This window comes from Sciurus carolinensis, chromosome 7 (genome assembly GCF_902686445.1).
Source record: "Sciurus carolinensis chromosome 7, mSciCar1.2, whole genome shotgun sequence".
NCBI lineage: Eukaryota > Metazoa > Chordata > Mammalia > Rodentia > Sciuridae > Sciurus > Sciurus carolinensis.
Genome location: NC_062219.1, coordinates 123,129,719 through 123,150,813, shown reverse-complemented (window position 1 = coordinate 123,150,813; position 21,095 = coordinate 123,129,719). Strand labels below are relative to the sequence as shown.

The window sequence follows — 21,095 nt, the reverse complement described above, 5'->3', positions numbered from 1 at the left end:
TATTTTCACAGGGGGGATCACATTGGCAGACACTGCCAGCAGAGGCAGTGCTGGAGATTTCTTCTTTGTTTTGTTATATCCAATCTCCTGAGTCCTTGATCTGTTTTGAATGTCTAGAATTAATTCCTAGTAATGTCCCCTACTTTTCACCTTGCTGAGAAGCTGCCTGTCTGCTTCCTTGATTTCACACCACAGAGTAACCAGGAAAATGACCTTCTTTATTCCACCATTTTGCAAAAATTCCAGGTCTTGAGAATGAGAAGGACATTCAAATACAGGAGGCATTCATAATCCCAAACAGACAAGATCAAAGACATCCACAGACTGGGAGTAAAAGGATGGGAAAAAAATATATCATTCACATGGATCTTGCAAACAAGCAGGGATTTCTATCTTCATTTCAGATAAAGTGGACTTCAAGCCATAGTTAATCAAAAGGGACCAAGAAGGTTATTTCATACTGCTTAAGGGAATTTTACATCAAGAAAACATAACAATCATAAATATTTATGCCCCAAACAGTGGAGCACCTACATACATCAAACAAATCCTCTTCAATTTCAAGAATCAAATAGGTCACAATACAATAGTACTGGGTGATTTTAACACACCTCTCTCATCACTAGATAGAGACTCCAAACAAAAACTAAAGAAGCTATATAAGTAAAAATATAATTAATAATTAAGACTTAACAGACATATAGAATATTTCATCCATTGATGACTGAATACATTTTCTTCTCAGTAGCACATAGATCCTTCTCTAAATAAACCATATCTTAGGTCACAAAGCACCTCTTAGCAAACACAAAAAAATAGAGGTAATACCTTGCATTCATTCCATCAGATCATACTGGAAGAAATTAGAAATCAACAATAAGTTAAAAACTAGAAGCTACTCTAACAGCTGGAGACTAAATAATATGCTACTGAATGACTAATGGATAACTGAAGAAATCAGGGATGAGGTAAAAATATACATAGAGGTAAATGGGAATAGTGACACAACATATCAAAATCTCTGGGACACTATGAAGGTGGTTCTAAGAGGAAAGTTTATTGCACTGAGCTCATTCATTAAAAGAATAGAAAGTCACCAAATAAATAACCTAACATTACCTCTCAGAGCCCTAGAAAAAGAAGAACAAAACAACACCAAAAGCAGAAGACATGAAATAATTAAAATCAGAGCCAAAATCAATGAAATTGAAAGAAGCAAACAAAAAAAATTCAAAAAAGTCAGTGAAACAAAAAGTTGGTTCTTTGAAAAAAATAAATAAAATTGGAAACCTTAGACAAACTAATGGAAAAAAGAGAGAGAGAAAAAACTCAAATGACTACTATTCATGATGAAAAAGAAAATATCACCATGTACACTACTGAAATATAGATGATAATCAAAAAACTATTTGAAAATCTATACTCCAATAAAGTAGAAAATCTTGAGGACATTGACAAATTTCTAGAGACATGTCCTACCCAAATTGAATCAGGAGGCTATAGAAAATTTAAACATCAATTTCAAGCCATCAAGATGCCATCAAGAGTCTACCAACGTCCAGGCATAGTGCCACGTGCCTGTAATCCTAGCAGCTTGGGAGGCTGAGGCAGGAGGATCGTAAGTTTAAAGCCAGCCTCAGTAACTTAGCGAGGACCTCAGCAATTTAGCAAGACCCTGTCTCTAAATAAAATACAAAAAGTGCTGAAATGTGATTCTGTGGTTAAGTGCCCCTGCATTCAATCCCAGGTATCAAAAAAAAAAAAGCCTACCAACAAAGAAAAGTCCAGGACCAGATGAATTCTCAGCCAAGTTTTACAAGGCTTTCAAAGAAGAACTAACATCAATCCTCCTCAAATTATTCCAAACTCATTCTATGAAGCTTGTATCACCCTGATACGAAAATCAGAAAAAGACACATAAAGGAAAGAAAACTTCAGATCATTATCCCTGAAGAACATAGGTGCAAAAAATTATTTTTTTATTTTTATTTTTTATTTGTTATTTTTTAGTTATACATGACAGTAGAATATATTTTGACATGTTACATATACATAGAATATAACTTCCCATTCTTGTGGTTGTGCATGATGTGGAGTTACACTGGTCATGTATTCATATATGAATATAGGAAAGTTATGTCCAATTCAGTCTTCTGTCTTTCCCATTCCTATCTCCCATCCATTCCACCAACACTGCCCCTTGTCCAAGCTGGTGAACCTCCCCTTCTTCCCCCACCCCCAATCACTGCCTATTTTAAGTCAGCAATAGATGTGAAAATTCTTAATAAAATACTGACAAATCACATATTGAAAGATAGTGCACCGTGATCAAGTGGGGTTCATCCCAAAGGTGCAAGGTTGGTTCAATATCCAGAAATCAATAAATGTAATTCATAACATCAAAAGACTTAAAGACAAGAATCATATGATTATCTCAATAGGTAGAGAAAAAGCATTTGACAAAGGACAGCATCCATTCATGTTCAAAACACTAGAAAAGCTAGGGATAGTAGGAACATACCTCAACATTGTTAAAGCTATCTATGCTACACCCAACATCAATCTAAATGGAGAAAAATTGAAAGTATTCCCTCTAAAAACTGAAACAAGATAGGGATGCCCTCTTTCCCACTTCTATTCAACATAGTCCTTGAAACCCTAGCCAGAGAATTAGGTAAAAGAAAGAAATTAAACGGATACAAATAGGAAAAGAAGAACTCAAATTATCACTATTTACAGATGATGTGATTCTATGTTTAGAAGACCCAGAAAACTCCACCAGAAAACTTCTAGAACTCATAAACAAATTCAACAAAGTAGCAGGATATAAAATTAACACCCATAAATCAAATGCATTCCTATAACCAGTGATGAATCAGCTGAAAGAAAAATTAGGAAAACTATCCCATTCAAAATATCCTTAGTAAAATAAAATACTTGAGAATCAATCTAACAAAAGAGATGAAAGATCTTTACAATTAAAACTGCAACACATTAAAGAAAGAAACTGAAGAAGGCCTTAGAAGATGGAAAGATCTCCCATGATCTTTGATAGGCAGAATTAATATTGTCAAAATAGCAATAAAAGCACTGCACAGATTTAATGCAATTCCTATTAAAATTTCAATGATGTTCTTCACAGAAATAGAAAAAGCAGTCATGAAATTCATTTGGAAAAATAAAAGGTACAAAGCAATCCTTAATGAGAAAAGTGAAGCAGGAGACATTACAATACCAGATCTTAAATTATACTAACAAAATATATATATAGCAACAAAAACAGCATGGTATTGGCACCAAAACAGTCATGAAGACCAAAGAAACAGAATAGAAAACACAGAGACAAACCCACATAAATAGTTATCTCATACTAGACAAAGGTGCCAAAAATATACATTGGAAAAAAGATAGCCTGTTCAACAAAGGGTGCTTGGAAAACTGGAAATCCATATGTAGCAGAATGAAATTTAACCCCTATCTCTCACCCTGCACAAAACAGCTCAAATTGGATCAGGGACCTAGGCATTAGACCAGAGAGCCTGTGCCTACCAGAAGAAAATGTAGGCCCAAATCTCCATCATGTTGGCTTAGGAACCAAATTCCTCAAGAGCAATCCTAAAGAGCATGAAGTAAAATCAAGAATCAATAAATGAATCAAGGCTCAGTAGCACATGCCTATAATCCCAGTGGCTTGGGAGTCTGAAGCAAGAGGATCGTGAGTTCAAAGCCAGCCTCAGCAAACTTAGTGAGGCCCTAAGCAACTCAGCAAGTCCCTGTCTCTAAATAAAATATTTAAAAAGGGCTGGGAATGTGGCTCAGTGGTTGAATTCCCCTGGGTTCAAGAGAAGAAAATTTTAGTTTTTTAGGTTGGGATGGTAGCAAACCAAAAAACTTCTTTGCAGCAAAGGAAACAATCAAGAACATGAAGAGAGAGCCTACAGAATGGGAGAAAGTCTTTGCCACCTGCACCTCAGATAGAGCATTAATCTCCAATATATAGAGAGAACTCAAAAAACTTAATGCCAAAAAGCAAAGACCCAATCAATAAATAAATGGGCAAAGGAACTGAACAGGTACTTCACAGAAGAAGAAATAAGAATGGCCAACAAATATATGAAAAAATGTTCAACATCTCTAGCAATTAGAGAAATGTAAATCAAAACTACACTGAGATTCTGTCTCATTCCAGTCAGAATGGCAACAATCAAGAATACAGGGGCCCCGCCCACACAGCCAGCTTCTCCAGGTTCTCGGAACGGAACTGGCCCGCTAGTGAGAGCCTGTCTGAACAGAGCAGGCTCCGAGTCCCGGAGCCGCTGCAGTGCAGTGTACTCCTGCAAAGAACCAGCGGAGTGCCTCGATCTGCAATCAGCCTCAGGGATAAGGGCAGGGCAGCCGGAGACCTCTTCAGGCAGCTCTGCCCACTCCGGCTGCGGGCTCTCTTCACGGGGAGATCCAAGATGGCGGCCTAGAGGGAGACTGCACTTCCAGTCGCTCCACAACCCAGGAGTTAAGAAGGGGAGGCATTGAGAGACTCGGACTGAAGTGGAGCCACGGGTGAGTCTGCCCACTGGGTAAAGCTCAGCCCGGGTGGCAGGCCCAGATAGAGGTGGCTTAGCAGAGCCGGGCAGGGCAGCTTGAGTCTTCCCAAGGTAGTCTTCCACACTCCGGCAGTGGGCTCTTCCCACACGGCCAGCTGCACGGTGCAGGCCCACAGTGAGAGCATTTCCGCACAGAGCCAGTTCCAAAACGTGGAACCAGTAGGGGGCTAGGGGCAGTATTCTTCGAATGAGCTGCTTTATCAGATTCCTCCAAGACATCAGGCTACTGAAGGCTGGGAGGTGATACACTGGAAATCTACTGGGACACTATAAGCCAATAGTGGAAAACTGCAATATCTCAGGGTCCCACTGACAACTGACCATTATGAGAAAACAAGGGAAGAAAATGTCCCAAACAAACCTAGATACTACATCAATAAACCCAATGACAGCACAGCAGAAGAAATGTCAGAAAGGGAGTTCAGAATGTACGTAATTAAAACGATCAGGGAAGCTAATGAGGAGATGAAAGAGCAAATGCAGGCATTGAAGGAGGAGATGAAAGAGCAAATGCAGGCATTAAATGATCGCACCAATCAACAGTTAAAAGACCAAATACGGGAAGCAAGAGATCATTTCAATAAAGAGTTAGAGATACTGAAAAAAAACCAAACTGAAATCCTTGAAATGAAGGAAACAATAAACCAAGTTAAAAACTCCATAGAAAGCATAACCAATAGGATAGAACACCTGGAAGACAGAACCTCAGACATTGAAGACAAAATATTTAACCTTGAAAACAAAGTTGAACAAACAGAGAAGATGGTAAGAAATCATGAACAGAATCTCCAAGAACTATGGGATATCATGAAAAGGCCAAATTTGAGAATTATTGGGATTGAGGAAGGCTTAGAGAAACAAACCAAAGGAATGAACAATCTATTCAATGAAATAATAACAGAAAATTTCCCAAATCTGAAGAACGAAATGGAAAACCAAGTACAAGAGGCTTATAGAACCCCAAACATACAAAATTACAACAGACCCACACCAAGGCACATTATTATGAAAATACCTAACATACAAAATAAAGACAGAATTTTAAAGGCCGCGAGAGAAAAGAATCAAATTACATTCAGAGGGAAACCAATAAGAATATCAGCAGATTTTTCAATCCAGACCCTAAAAGCTAGAAGGGCCTGGAACAACATATACCAAGCCCTGAAAGAAAATGGATTCCAACCAAGAATCTTATACCCAGCAAAACTTACCTTCAAATTTGACGATGAAATAAGATCCTTCCATGATAAACAAAAGCTAAAGGAATTTACAAAAAGAAAGCCAGCATTACAGAACATTCTCAGCAAAATATTCCATGAGGAAGAGATGAAAAACAACGATGCAAATCAGCAACAGGAGGCGCTAGCCTAAAGGAATAGCCAAATAAAGGAGAAACCAAATCATGTCAAAAACAAATATGAGTCAATTGACTGGGAATACAAATCATATCACAATAATAACCCTGAATGTTAATGGTCTGAATTCATCAATCAAAAGACACAGACTGGCAGATTGGATTAAAAAGAAAAATCCAACAATATGCTGCCTGCAAGAGACTCATCTCATAGAAAGAGACACCCATAGACTAAAGGTGAAAGGATGGGGACAAACATACCATGCACACGGACACAGCAAAAAAGCTGGAGTATCCATCCTCATCTCAGATAATGTGGACTTCAAACCAAAACTAGTCAGAAGGGATAAAGAAGGACATTACATGCTGCTTAAGGGAAGCATAAATCAGCAAGACATAACAATCATAAATATCTATGCCCCGAACATTGGCTCATCCACGTACGTCAAACAAATCCTTCTCAATTCCAGAAATCAAATAGACCACAACACAATAATACTAGGCGATTTTAACACACCTCTCTCACCACTGGATAGATCGTCCAAACAAAAATTGAATAAAGAAACTATAGATCTCAACAACACAATCAGCAATTTAGACTTAACGGACATATATAGAATATACCATCCAACAAAGAATGAATACACTTTCTTCTCAGCAGCACATGGATCCTTCTCTAAAATAGACCATATTTTATGCCACAAAGCTACTGTTAGTAAATACAAGAAGATAGAGATACTACCTTGTACTCTATCAGATCATAATGGATTGAAACTAGAAATAAATGACAGAATAAAAAACAGAAACTTCTCCAATACCTGGAGACTAAATAATACACTATTATATGATGAATGGATAACAGAAGACATCAGGAGGGAAATAAAAAAATTCTTAGAAGTAAACGAGAACAAAGACACATCATATCAAAATCTCTGGGACACTATGAAAGTAGTACTTAGAGGAAGATTTATTTCATGGGGTGCATTCAAAAAAAGAAGTAGAAATCAACAAATAAACGACTTAACACTACAGCTCAAAGCACTAGAAAAAGAAGAGCAGACCAATACCAAAAGTAGTAGAAGACAGGAAATAGTTAAAATCAGAGCCGAAATCAACGAAATCGAAACAAAAGAAACAATCGGAAAAATTAATAAAATAAATAGTTGGTTCTTTGAAAAAATAAATAAAATTGATAAACCCTTAGCCACACTAACAAAGAGAAAGAGGGAGAAAACTCAAATTACTAAAATTCGGAATGAACAAGGAAACATCACAACAGACACGAGTGAAATACAAAACATAATTAGAAGCTATTTTGAAAATCTATACTCCAACAAAACAGAAAACCTTGAAGACATCAACAAATTTCTAGAGACATATGAACTACCTAAACTGAACGAGGAGGACATACACAACTTAAATAAACCAATTTCAAGCAATGAAATAGAAGAGGTCATCAAAAGCCTACCAACAAAGAAAAGTCCAGGACCAGATGGGTTCTCAGCCGAGTTCTACAAAACCTTTAAAGAAGAGCTCATTCCAATACTCCTCAAACTATTCCATGAAATAGAAGAGGAGGGAACCCTACCAAACTCGTTCTATGAAGCCAATATCACCCTGATACCTAAACCAGACAGAGACACATCGAGGAAAGAAAATTTCAGACCAATATCCTTAATGAACATCGATGCAAAAATTCTCAACAAAATTTTAGCAAATCGCATACAAATATATATTAAAAAGATAGTGCACCACGATCAAGTGGGTTTTATCCCAGGGATGTAAGGTTGGTTCAACATTCGGAAATCAATAAATGTCATTCACCATATCAACAGACTTAAAGTTAAGAATCACATGATTATTTCAATAGATGCAGAAAAAGCATTTGATAAAATACAGCATCCCTTCATGCTCAAAACACTAGAAAAAATTGGGGTAATGGGAACATTCCTAAACATTATAAAGGCCATCTACGCTAAGCCCATGGCTAATATCATTCTAAATGGTGAAAAACTGAAAGCGTTCCCCCTAAAAACTGGAACAAGGCAGGGATGCCCTCTTTCACCGCTTCTATTCAACATCGTCCTTGAGACTCTAGCCAGAGCAATCAGACAAACCAAAGAAATTAAAGGGATACGAATAGGAAAAGAAGAACTCAAACTATCCCTGTTCGCTGATGACATGATTATATATTTAGAGGAACCTGGAAATTCCACCAGAAAACTTTTAGAACTCATAAGTGAATTCAGTAAAGTAGCAGGTTACAAGATCAATGCTCATAAATCCAATGCATTTTTATACATAAGTGATGAATCTTCAGAAAGAGAAATTAGGAAAACTACCCCATTCACAATAGCATCGAAAAAAATAAAATACTTGGGAATCAATCTCACAAAAGAGGTGAAAGACCTCTACAATGAGAACTACAGAACACTAAAGAAAGAAATTCAAGAAAACCTTAGAAGATGGAAAGATCTCCCATGTTCCTGGATAGGCAGAATTAATATCGTCAAAATGGCTATACTACCTAAAGTTCTATACAGATTCAATGCAATTCCAATTAAAATCCCAATGATGTACCTCGCAGAAATAGAACAAGCAATTATGAAATTCATCTGGAAGAATAAAAAACCTAGAATAGCTAAAGCAATCCTCAGTAGCAAGAGCGAAGCAGGGGGTATTGCAATACCAGATCTTCAACTCTACTACAAAGCAATAGTAACAAAAACGGCATGGTATTGGTACCAAAATAGACAGGTAGATCAATGGTACAGAATAGAGGACATGGACACAAACCCAAATAAATACAATTTTCTCATACTAGACAAAGGTTCCAACAATATGCAATGGAGAAAAGATAGCCTCTTCAACAAATGGTGCTGGGAAAACTGGAAAACTATATGCAATAGAATGAAACTAAACCCCTATCTCTCACCCTACACAAAACTCAACTCAAAATGGATCAAGGACCTCGGAATCAGACCAGAGACCCTGCATCTTATAGAAGAAAAAGTAGGTCCAAATCTTCAACTTGTTGGCTCAGGATCAGATTTCCTTAACAGGACTCCCATAGCACAAGAAATAAAAGCAAGAATAAACAACTGGGATAGATTCAAACTAAAAAGCTTTCTCTCAGCAAAGGAAACTATCAGAAATGTGAAGAGAGAGCCTACAGAGTGGGAGAATATCTTTGCCAACCATACCTCAGATAGAGCGCTAATTTCCAGAATCTATAAAGAACTCAAAAAACTCTACACGAAGAATACAAATAATCCAATCAACAAATGGGCTAAGGAAATGAACAGACACTTCACAGAAGAAGATGTACAAGTAATCACCAGATATATGAAAAAATGTTCAACATCCCTAGTAATAAGGGAAATGCAAATCAAAACTACCCTAAGATTTCATCTCACCCCAATTAGAATGGCGATTATCAAGAATACAAGCAACAATAGGTGTTGGCGAGGATGTGGTGAAAAAGGAACACTCATACATTGCTGGTGGGGTTGCAAATTAGTGCAACCACTCTGGAAAGCAGTGTGGAGATTCCTCAGAAAGCTTGGAATGGAAACACCATTTGACCCAGCTATCCCACTCCTTGGCCTATACCCAAAGGACTTAAAATCAGCATACTACAGAGATACAGCCACATCAATGTTCATTGCTGCTCAATTCACCATAGCCAGATTGTGGAACCAACCTAGATGCCCTTCAGTTGATGAATGGATAAAGAAACTGTGGCATATTTATACAATGGAATATTACTCCGCAATGAAGAATGATAAAATTATGGCATTTGTAGGCAAATGGTCGAAATTGGAGAATATCATGCTAAGTGAGATAAGCCAATCTCAAAAAACTAAAGGACGAATGATCTCGCTGATAAGCGGATGAGGACATATAATGGGGGGTGGGACGGGCTAGCATTAGGTTTAGGGTTAGGTTTAGAGTTAGGCTAAGGAGAGCAGTAAGAATGAAGGAAAGAAGGACTGTGTAGAGGGAAAAGAGGGGTGGGAGGGGTGGGGGGGAGGGGGAAAATATAATAAACATCATTACCCTATGTAAACGTAAAAATAAATAAATAAATAAATAAATAAAAATTAAAAAAAAAAAAAAAAAGAATACAATAGATGTTGACAAGGATGTCGGGAAAAAGGTACACTCATACATTGCTGGTGGGACTGCAAATTAGTGAAACCACTCTGGGAAGCAGTATGGAGATTCTCAGAGAACTTGGAATGGAACCACCAATTGACCCAGTTATTCCACTCTTTGGTTTATACCCGAAGGACTTAAAATCAGCATACTACAGTGACGCAGCCACATCAGTGTTCATAGCAGCTCAACTCACAATAGCTAAACTGTGGAACCAACCTAGGTGCCATTCAACAGATGAATAAAGAAAATGTGGTATGTATAAACAATGGAATATTACTCAGCCATAAAGAAGAATGAAATTATGGCATTTGTCAATAAATAGATGGATCTGGAGAATATCATGCTAAGTGAAATAAAACAGTCCCCCAAAACTGAAGGCCAACATTCTTTCTGATATATGGATGCTAACACACAAAAGGGAGAGAAAGAAATTTATTGGATTAGACAAAGGGGAATGAAAGGAAGAAGGGGGATGGGAACAGGAAAGACAATAGAATGAACTGGACATAACTTTCCTATGTTCTTATATGAAGTCATGACCAGTGAAACTCCACATCATGTACAATCACAATAATGGGATCCTAATTAGAATGAGTTATACTCCACGTATGTATAAACATCAAAATATAATCTACTGTCATGTACATCTAAAAAAAAAAAACAAAGTTTTTAAAAGTCTTGGAACTTTCTCTGTTGTTATTTTCTATAAGAGTGTATTCATGCCTTTTGCCTGCATCTTCAATTCCAATGATTTTTAAAATTTTTTTTAATTTACTCTAATTAGTTATACATGATAGGGAAATATTATATTGTATACAAATGGAGCATAACTTCTCACTCCTCTGGTTGTACATGGTGCAGAGTCACACCAGTCGTGTAATCATACATGTATATAGAGTAATAATGTCCCTCTCATTCCGCTGTCCTTCCAAACCCCCGCCCCCTCTCCTCCTCCCCTCTGCCCAATCCAAAGTTCTACAATTCTTCCTGATCCCACCACCATTATGGATCAGCATCTGCTTATCAGAGAAAGTTTTATTTGACCTTTGGTTTTTTGGAATTGGCTTATTTCACTTAGCATGATTATCTCCAGCTCCATTCATTGACCTACAAATGCCATTTTTCATTCTTCTTTAAGGCTGAGTAATATTCCATTGTGTATATATACCACTTTTCTTTATCCATTCATCTGTTGAAGGACACCTAGGTTGGTTCTATGGTTTCACTATTGTGAATTGAGCTGCTATAAACATTGATGTGATTGCATTACTGTAGTATACTGATTTTAAGTCCTTTGAGTATAACATTTTTCATATTTTTGTTGATTAATTGTATTTCTTCTGTGAAATTTCTTCTGTGAAATGTCTGTGCAGTTCCTCAGCACAATTACTGTATTTGGTTTGGGGAGGTTTTTTTGGTTTTTTGATGTTAAGTTTTTTAGTTCTTTATATGTGCTGGAGATGTGCTCTACCTGATGTGCATGTGGTACATATTTTCTCCCACTGTAGGCTCTCTCTTCATGTTAGTGATTGTTTCCTTTGCTGAGAAGAAGCTTTTTAGTTTGAACCCATTCCATTTATTAATTCTTGATTTTGCTTCTTGCACTTTAGGAGTCTCATTTAGGAAGTCAGGTCCTAAGCCAACATGATGAAGATTTGGGCCTACTTTTTCTTCTATTAGGCAAAGGGTCTCTGTTGTAGTGCCTAAGTCTTTGATTCACTTTGAGTTTTGTGCAGAGTGAGAGATGGAGGTTTAATTTCATTTTACTACATATGGATTTCCAGTTTTCCCAGCACCATTTCTCGAATAGCCTATCTTTTCTCCATTGTATGTTTTTGATACCTTTGTCTAGTATGAGAAAATTGTATTTATGTGGATTTGTCTCTACATCTTCTATTTTGTACCATTGGCCTGCCTGTCTATTTTGGTGCCATTTTTGTTACTATTGTTCTGAGTATAGTTTAGGGTCTGGTATTGTGATGCCTCCTGCTTCACTCTTCTTGCTAAGGATTTCCTTGGCTATTCTGTGTCTCCTATTTTTCCAAATGAATTTCATGATGCCTTTTTCTATTTCTATGAAGAAACTCATGAGGATTTTAATAGGAATTGCATTAAATCTATATAGCACTTTTGGTAGTATGACCATTTTAACAATATTAATTCTGCCTATCCAAGAGCATGGGAGATCTTTCCATCTTCTAAGGTCTTATATTTCTTTCTTTAGTGTTCTGTAGTTTTCATTGTAGTGGTCTTTCATCTCTTTTGTTAGATTGATTCCCAAGTCGTTTTTTTTTTTTTTTTGGGGGGGGGGGGGGGCTATTGTGAATGGGGTGGTTTTCCTGATTTCTCTTGCAGTGGACTCATCATTGATGTATAGAAATGCTTTTGATTTATGGGTATTGATTTTATATCCTGATACTTTGCTAAATTTATTTATGAGTTCTAGAAGTTCTGTGGTGGAACTTTTTAGATTCTAAATATAGAATAATGTCATCAGCAAATAGTGATTGTCTGAGTTTTCTTTTTCTATTCATATCCCTTTAATTTCTTTGCTCTGGTTAGAGTTTCAAGGACTATGTTGAATAGAAGTGGCGAAAGAGGGCATCACTGCTTTGTTCCAGTTTTTAGAGGGAATGCTTTCAATTTTTCTCCATTTAGAAGCTTAGCATAGGTAGGTTTTACAATGTTGATGGACATTCCTACTATCCCTAGTTTTTCTAGTATTTTGAATATGAAGCGGTGCTGTATTTTGTCAAATGCTTTTTCTGCATCTATTGAGATGATCATAGGATTCTTAACTTTAAGTCTATTGATGTGATGAATTACATTTATTGATTTCCATATGTTGATCCAACCTTGCATCCCAGGGATGAACCCCACTTGATCATGGTGCACTATCTTTTTAATATGTTTTTGTATGTAATTTGCCAGAATTTTATTGAGAATTTTTGGGTTCCTTCCTTTTCTATTTCATGGAATACTTTGAGGAATATTGATATTGATTCTCTTTGAAGGTCTTGTAGAACTCGACTGAGAATCCATCTGGTCCCAGGCTTTTCTTGGTTAGTAGGCTTTTGATGGCATCTTCTATTTCATTGCTTATAATTAATCTTTAAATCATGTATGTCCTCCTGATTAAATTTGGGTAGGTCATATGTCTCTAGAAATTTGTTGATGTCTTCAAGGAATTCCATATGTAGCAAAATGAAATTAAACCCCTATCTCTCACCCTCCATGAAACTCAACTCAAAGTGGATCAAAGACTTAGGCACTAGAACAGAGACCCTTTGCCTAATAGAAGAAAAAGTAGGCCCAAATCTTCATCATGTCGGCTTATGACATGACCTCCTTAAAAAGACTCCTAAAGCACAAGATGTAAAGTTAAGAATTAATAAATGGAATGGATTCAAACTAAAAAGCTTCTTCTCAGCAAAGGAAACAATCACTAACATGAAGAGAGAGCCTACAGAATGGGAGAAAATCTTTACCACATGCACCTCAGATAGAACACAAATCTCCAGCATACATAAAGAACTAAAAACCTTAACACACACACACACACACACAAAAATAATAATAATAATAATAATCCAATCAGTAACTGTGCTGAGGAACTGAACACACTTCACAGAAGAAGAAATACAATCAATCAACAAATAAATGAAAAAATGTTCATCATCTCTAGCGACTAGAGAAATGCAAATTAAAACTAAGATTTTGTCTCACTCCAGTCAGAATGGCAATTATCAAGAACACAAGCAATAGTAAGTGTTCATGAGGATGTGGGGAAAAGGTTCATTCATATATTGCTGGTGTGACTGAAAATTGGTGCAACCACCATGGAAAGCAGTATGGAGATTCCTCAGAAAACTTGGAATGGACCCACCTTTTGACCCAGTTATTCCACTCCTTGGTTTATATCCAAAGGACTTAAATCAGAATACGACAGTAATGCAACCACATCCATGTTTATAGCAACTCAATTCACAATAGCTAAGCTATGGAATCAACCTAGGTGCCATTCAACAGATGAATGGATAAAGAAAATGTGGAACATATATACAATTGAATATTATTCAGCCTTAAAGAAGAATGAAATTATGTCATTTGCCAGTAAATGGATGGAGTTGGGCAATATTGTGCTAAGATCTAAGCCAGTCCCAAGAACCAAAGGCTGAATGTTTTCTCTGATATGTGGATGCTAATTCACAATAATGGAGGTGGCTAGAGGAGAATGGAGGTACTTTGGATTGGGCAGAGGGGAGTTTAGGGAGGGATGGGTAGGGGGCCAGGAACCAGTAGTAGAATGAATCAGACATTATTACTCTATGTATATATATGACTACATGACTGGTGTAATACTACATCATGTACAACCAGAAGAATGAGAAGTTATACTCCATTTATGCATGATGTATATAAATTCATTCTACTATCCTATATAAGTATTCAGAACAAATAAAAAATATCAAAAAAGAATATATTTAAAAATAAAAAAGAAATACAACAAAATGACTATCTAAAGAGCTATATCCATAATATGTAGAGAACTCTTACAACTCAGCAGTTAAAAAAATAAATAATCTAATGTTCAAATGGGGGGGAAGTATATTAACATTTGGAGGACCCACCATACAACTTTCATAGCAGCTGCACCATTGTATATGTAGGCAAGCAATGCACCAGTGCTGCAGTGTTCTATGCAGTTATGCACTTATTCATTTTGCATTCTTTTTTCTTAACAGTAGCCATCTTCATGGGCACAAAATGGAATGTCATTATGCTTTTATTTTCATTTCCCTAATGACTGCTAATGTTGAGTATCTCTTCATGTGCCTATTGGCTCTTTCCATATCTCCTCAGGGAACTGGCTGTAGAGATCCTTTGCCCAGTTCTGAAGAGGTTTAGTGCTTTTCTGTTTTTGAGTTGTTGAGATTCTTTTTTGTTTGCTTGTTTTGTGAAGCTGGGATCAACCCTAGACCCTTGTACATGCTAGGCCAAGTGCTCTATGACTGAGCTACCCCAGCCCAGGACTTGTTCATATATTCTGAATGTTCATCTCTTATTAATTATGTAATTTGCAAATCTTTTCTGGTGTTCTGCAGGTCACCATTTCTTTGGGTGCGCTTTGGTGTACAGATGTTTTTAATTTTGATGAGTCCAATTTATTAATTTTTTATATCATGTGTATTTTTGGTGTCATATCAATAAAAATGTGTCAGATCCTTTTGCATGAAGATTATTGCCAATATATTTTCTTATTTATTTATTTATGGTACTGTGGATTGAAACTAGGGTTCAATTGAACCTAGTAAGTGAGCTACCACTGAGCTACACCTGGGCCTTTTTAAAATTTTATTTTGAGACAGAATCTCACAAAGTTGCCAAGTTGACCTTAAACTTGCATTCTTCTGCCTCAGTTTCTTGAGTAGCTGGGATTATAGGTAAGCATCACCACACTGAACTGCCAATGTGTTTTCTAAGAATGTTTAGTTTTATAGTTTAAATATTTTTCATTTTGAGTTATGTGTGTGTGTGTGTGTGTGTGTGTGTGTGTGTGTGAGAGAGAGAGAGAGAGAGAGAGAGAGAGAGAGAGAGAGGGAGGTAACACTGAGTATTGAACCCAGGCACTTGTCCATGCTAGGCAAGTACTCTATCAGATATTCAGCTACATCCCCAGTCCTGAGCTAATTTCTGTATATGAGTAAGTAAAGGGTCCAACTTCATTGTTTGTGTGTGAAAATGCAGGACCACCTATTGAAAAGATACATTGGGTCTTTGGAAACACTATCACCTGCCTATTCCCAGGAGATGCTAGGAGGACCATTTACCTCCCCCACTTGGGTCCTTGAAATGCTGATTTTCTACTCTGAACCCAGTCCACTGCTTCACATTTCCTTAGGATACAACTTCACTCATAAATATTTTAGGGCTACAACCTCCTCCCACTGCTGTATCTTGCCTGTCCCACCTTATCCATGAGAGGTCTGCACAGAGGCAGCATCCCACTCTCATACCCCTGCCCTGCCTGGGCTCCACAGCACCTCTGACCATGGGTCCTTCCACCCTTGGCCCTTCCTGGGCCCTCCCTGACCTCTGACAAGCCCTGCTATGAACCTCTAGCCCTCCTGCTCCTCCCTTATCCTTGAACATTCACCTGTATCCTAGGAAGCCCATACCCTGTCTTGGTCCCTGGCCTACATGCCTGCCCCTCTCCATTTCCCCTTTCGCCATTCCTCAGTCCCCCTCTCCTTCCTCCCTACTTTCCTGTCTTCATTTTATTGGAAACCTTTCTTCTGTCTCTCTGTCTGTGTATGTTTGCAGCCTCCTCAGGGTGCTCAAGACAGCAGAGACCTTGTGGTGAGCAGTCATGAGCAGTCGTTTTCAGGAAGAGGTGTCATCTGTGCTTTCCTCTTCCACAGGGGCTCACAGTCTCCACTACAACCTCACAGTGAGGTCCCAAGGTGGATCAGTGCAATCAAGGTCCTTCGCTGAGGGTTACTGGGACCATCAGCTCTTCCTTCAGTATGATAGTGACAATCAAGGAAGTGCAGAGCCCTGGGGGCCATGGGCAGAAAAACCTCTGGGAACTGAGAACTGGAACACAGAGATGCAGGACTTGGCAGAGCACATCAAGAAGTTAAAAATGACCCTGGCAGATATCAATGCCTGGCAGGAGCAGAAAGGAGGTGAGTGATAGCGGGGGCAAGTATGATGTGAGGTTTTCTCCAGGAAGTCTGGTGAAAAGAGCAGGGATCTGTGTCTTCTCACTGCATTTGGCTGGGGAGAGCAACCATGGGTCTTTGGAGCTCAACACAAGGGACATTGAGGAAAGCCAGGTTGGGGTCACCTGTGGGTTGGCAGTTTTCACTTGCTGGGAAGGGAGGCAGAGGGGCCAAAGGATGGAGAAGTGACTTGGGGATTGGGGCAGGATCTCATTCCCTCCAGGAGATTTGGGGCTGTGAGATGCAAGAGGACAACTGCACCAGAGGCTTCTGGAATTTCCACTATGATGGGGAACTCTTCATCTCCTATAATCCAGAGACACACAGTTGGATGGTGCACCCATCATCCACTCAGACCTTGGCTATGAAAGTCAAGAATTCCTGGGATGCAGATGGCATGCAAAGCAAGGATTACTGGGTCCTTCTGCAGGAAGAGCTTTGTGGAAAACTCCAGAGATATCTATTCTCCTGGAAGGGCTCCTCCCACTCCCCTGGAGCCTCTGCCCTGAATACCTTGTGTGAGTTTATTGTGCAGTGATTTGCCTGTCCTGTTATACCACTAGATAGAGACAGGAATGAGTGTGTGCCCAGACCCTAGTGAGCCCCCACCGGCCCATCTGCCTGCCACCCTGCTATCATAGAAATCTCCAACCTTGCCCCACAACCCTGGATCCCCACAAATATCCCCTCAAGACCTCACAAACTAGGAGTCCCTGTAACACCACCCCTGCCTATACCAACATGTGGCAGCAAGAATGTGAGGTCACAAGCCTGAGGCCCATCTTCCTGTCAGTCAGAGGACTCAGGCCCCAGGCTAAGAACAGACATGCAGAAGGTCTGGGTTAATGAGGACTTTGACCAGAATCCAAAGAGTGGAGAGGACCAACCCTGTTCCCTCCCTTTGAGGGAAGATAGGCTTGGTCACATGCCTGAGTAGCTCTGCCCATTCTTCTCCAGTGCCCCCAGCAGTGAATGTGACCTGTGGTGAGGCCTTAGAGAACACTGTCAGTATGATATTGGGCTTTCAGCTTCTAATCCCAAAATATCTCTCCAACATGACTTCAGAATGGGGAACCCCTGAACATAGACACCCAGCAACCTCAGGATGTCTTGTTTTATGGGAATGGGACCTATCAGACCTGGGAATCCACCAGGATTTCCGAAAGACAGAAGCAGAGTTTCAGCTGCCATGTGGAACACAGGAGAAATGATAGCACTAGCCCTGTGTATCCCAACAGGAGTTCTCAACTGGATAGGTCAGTGACCATGGTGGTGAGAGAGGAGAGACCTTGAAGCTCTGGTACCCAGAGTGTAACAAGCCTGTTTTCAGGGACTGGTCTGCTGCTTCAGAGTCGAAGGCCTGCCTGCCTATGTGTAGCTGCTGGTGGTGTTGCTGTGATTATGATTATTGTTTGTGTCCTTTGGTGCAAGAAGAGGAAAACAACATCAGCTACAGAAGATTTCGGTGAGAAAAGTGGTCAGTGACTGGAGAAGGCAGGGCCTGTATGTGATGTAGGGTCCCTTCAGCCTCCCACTGCACAGAGAGCAGTGGAGGTGACCAGCCTTCTAGAACAGGGAATGGAAGTCTTTGTATTTGTGAGGGGATGGGAGGTATGTCTCCAACGACTCCCCTTAGCCTGTCCAATGCAGGGTTGTCAACATCCTTGCTGTCCAGTGGAGCCTCTTCTTGTCACTGGGTGAGGAATGATCAGCAGTGGGGCCATGGCTTCTGCTCTGTACCTGTCCCCATCTCTCTCTCTCAGGCTCTGGGAGCTTGACAAGGAGGCTGTGTTGGGAATGGTGGGCTGATGGGTGAGGGCTAGATTATCATGACTTCTGGGGGTCATGGAGTAAAATGAGTTGTGACCTTTGGGTACTTAGAAACTGGAGAGGAATCCCAGGAGAAGGTGATGCCTCCTCTGGTTCCTTCCTATCTGCCTCCCTCTCCCCCAGTCTCTCCAGCTGTAATAAGAAAACCAAGAAAAGACCTACAGGGCCAGAACACTGCCGGTGCAGCCATGGCCCTGCAGCACAGGCAGTTATGTCAGTTCTCTGTGCAGCATTTCCATTCTCTGTTAGGAATGGAGGTATGGAGTCCAGAGCAGCCTCATGAAGCAGGAGCCCTTGGGGAGGAGATGGGTTCCCAGGGTTCAGTAGACCAGTCAGATGGGAGGAAGGAAAAGTGCAGATTGAGAGTCTGGGCAGGTGCAGAGGGTCAGGGATTCTAGGTCTCCTCTGCAGTGGCTGCTCTGGAATCAGGTGAGCAACTGACCATGTAGCAGGCATATTTTTGTATTCTGGGCCTGCTGGTGCCCCTGGGCTTTCTGATGGAACTTTCCAGTTAGGAGCTGCTGACTCAGGGCTGGGAGGAAGGGATGTGGAGCTGTAGGTGGGGCAGTCCCTGCCGGTGAGCACCTGCCCTCTGCAGGGGAGGAGCCCTGAGAACTAAAGAAGAGAAGGACTGTGTGTGAGTGAGCCCCGGGCCCAGGCCTGGCAGGACCTGATGCTGCCCACTCTGGGAGACCCCCACTCTGTCAGGAATGGTTGGGCTTGAGAGGAAGAAAGAACCTGGGGCTTCACCCCCAGATCTTGTCCCTGAATCTTGCAGCACTTTCTCTTCCTTGTGGAAACAGAGGCAGGTGACAGACACTGCTGATGGAGGCACAGAGGAACTTGATGAGGCCTGGAAAGTGGGGTGAGAGGGAGAAAAAATTCACAGCATTCTCTTTTCTCAGAGAAAGAACAAATTTGATTTTTGAGAGAGAGAGAGAGAGAGGTACCAAGGGAATAAATAGCAATATTATGCAAACAATTGAACACTGACTGGTTCCCCTTCTTCCCCACAGGTTGTGAGAATACAAGTCCTTCATCAGCATTAGAGGTCACCAAGTGACCACCTGGAACTGCTCAACTGGGGTTTCTGCCTCTGCTGAAAGCTCTGGAGCTTCTCAGGGAACTTAGACTTGCAGCCCTGCTCTGACCAGTACTTTCTCTCTTGCTGCCTTGGTTTCTCATCTCTACAATGTTAAAAGACAGGTTTATTAACTTTGGAGTGGGTGGGATTAAAAGGGTTAATACGTTTGAGGTGCTTGCAGCTCTCATGTACTAGTTATCCTCATTATTTTATTGTATTTTAACAAATTACTTATATAATTATTATATTTTAATAAATGAGATTTATTTGTAAATGTCCTTGTTCTGTCTCCTTCCAAGAAACCTAAAATACTGGCTTTCCTTGACCGTTGAGGGCCCCTTCTATGCCTTACCTCCCATCTGCATAGTTTTACACTACAAAAGTTTAAGTGTTTTTAAATATGTATATCTGTTCTGTTTTACTTTATGTTCTGGGAAGGGACAGAGTGCAAGGCTCAGGGAAAAGGACAGTCTGTCTCCGGGTTTGACAAAGCATAAAAAATGACTCCTCTCCCCTCCCTTAGGTCTCTATGACCAAAAGATTCACAGCAAGAGAGGGCTTTACCCAGGGTTGGGGCAATCTGGGACCAAAAATGACAGCTGACTCTGTGAGGCACATCTGCCCTGAAGATCTGGAGCCCTCATGTAATGATGCAGAGTTGGATGGTGACACAGGTGAGGGGAGAGTGAACATGCTTTGGGTTTTCCTGGTAATGGGCAATGAGGGTCAGCCTGCTTCTGGACTAAAGTGACTTCAGATGGATGTGGACTGAGTTGATCAAGAATAAGTGACAGAATGTGCATGAATTAAGCACCAGCATCTGCTGCCATCAGACTAATGTGGGCAGGGCAGTGGGGAGAAGGATACTCCCCCAACCTGATTCTGGGTGCCTGATCTTGAGGCAGGTGAAGGGATGGTACTCTTCTTAGCCAGTGTGATCTCAGTTCTACCCAGGTGATGTGGTAGCAGCAGAGAGAGTTAGGGCTCACCTGTTGCACATACTTGGCAGGAGTGAGATCCCTCTGTCTGGAGCATGATTGGACAGACCTGCCTGGAAACAACAGCATGAAGGAGCCTAGTTGGGTCCTGCACATTTCTTGCCTGTGTTCTCAGGGGAGCAATGTGGAGCTCAGGTAGAGTATTCACTCATGCACTATATGACCGTTGTGTACTGGCATATTCTTTCATGTTTTCTTCAGAGTCAAGGCCATCTACACATTTATGCACACATGTCATACATAGTATTTTTTAATTTAGTTGTCCTCTGGTCATTTGTGTCCTTTCATTTAACCATACACTTTCATATTTATTGAACCTTCATTTTTATTTTACCCAACTTA

The 21,095-nt window shown here is 40.0% G+C and overlaps 1 protein-coding gene across 5 annotated transcripts in view; it reads left to right on the top strand.

Annotated features, from left to right (window-relative positions):
• Positions 1-20,018, top strand: part of LOC124988255 (MHC class I polypeptide-related sequence B-like) — a 42,926-nt gene extending 22,908 nt beyond the window's left edge. Inside the window, exons 2-5 of one of the 5 annotated variants that reach the window (XR_007109398.1) lie at positions 16,539-16,805; positions 17,048-17,359; positions 18,080-18,306; positions 19,688-20,018. Coding sequence is in view for 4 of the 5 variants with exons in the window: in XM_047557569.1 (XP_047413525.1) it covers positions 16,539-16,805; positions 17,048-17,359; positions 18,172-18,318; positions 19,688-19,734 (773 nt within the window). In the remaining variant the exon portion in view is untranslated. Of the gene's footprint in view, positions 1-16,538; positions 16,806-17,047; positions 17,360-18,079; positions 18,319-19,687 lie in introns of all 5 variants that reach the window. The other 4 variants (XM_047557570.1, XM_047557569.1, XM_047557571.1 and 1 more) reach the window with 4 other exon arrangements.
• Positions 20,019-21,095: the final 1,077 nt, after the last annotated feature.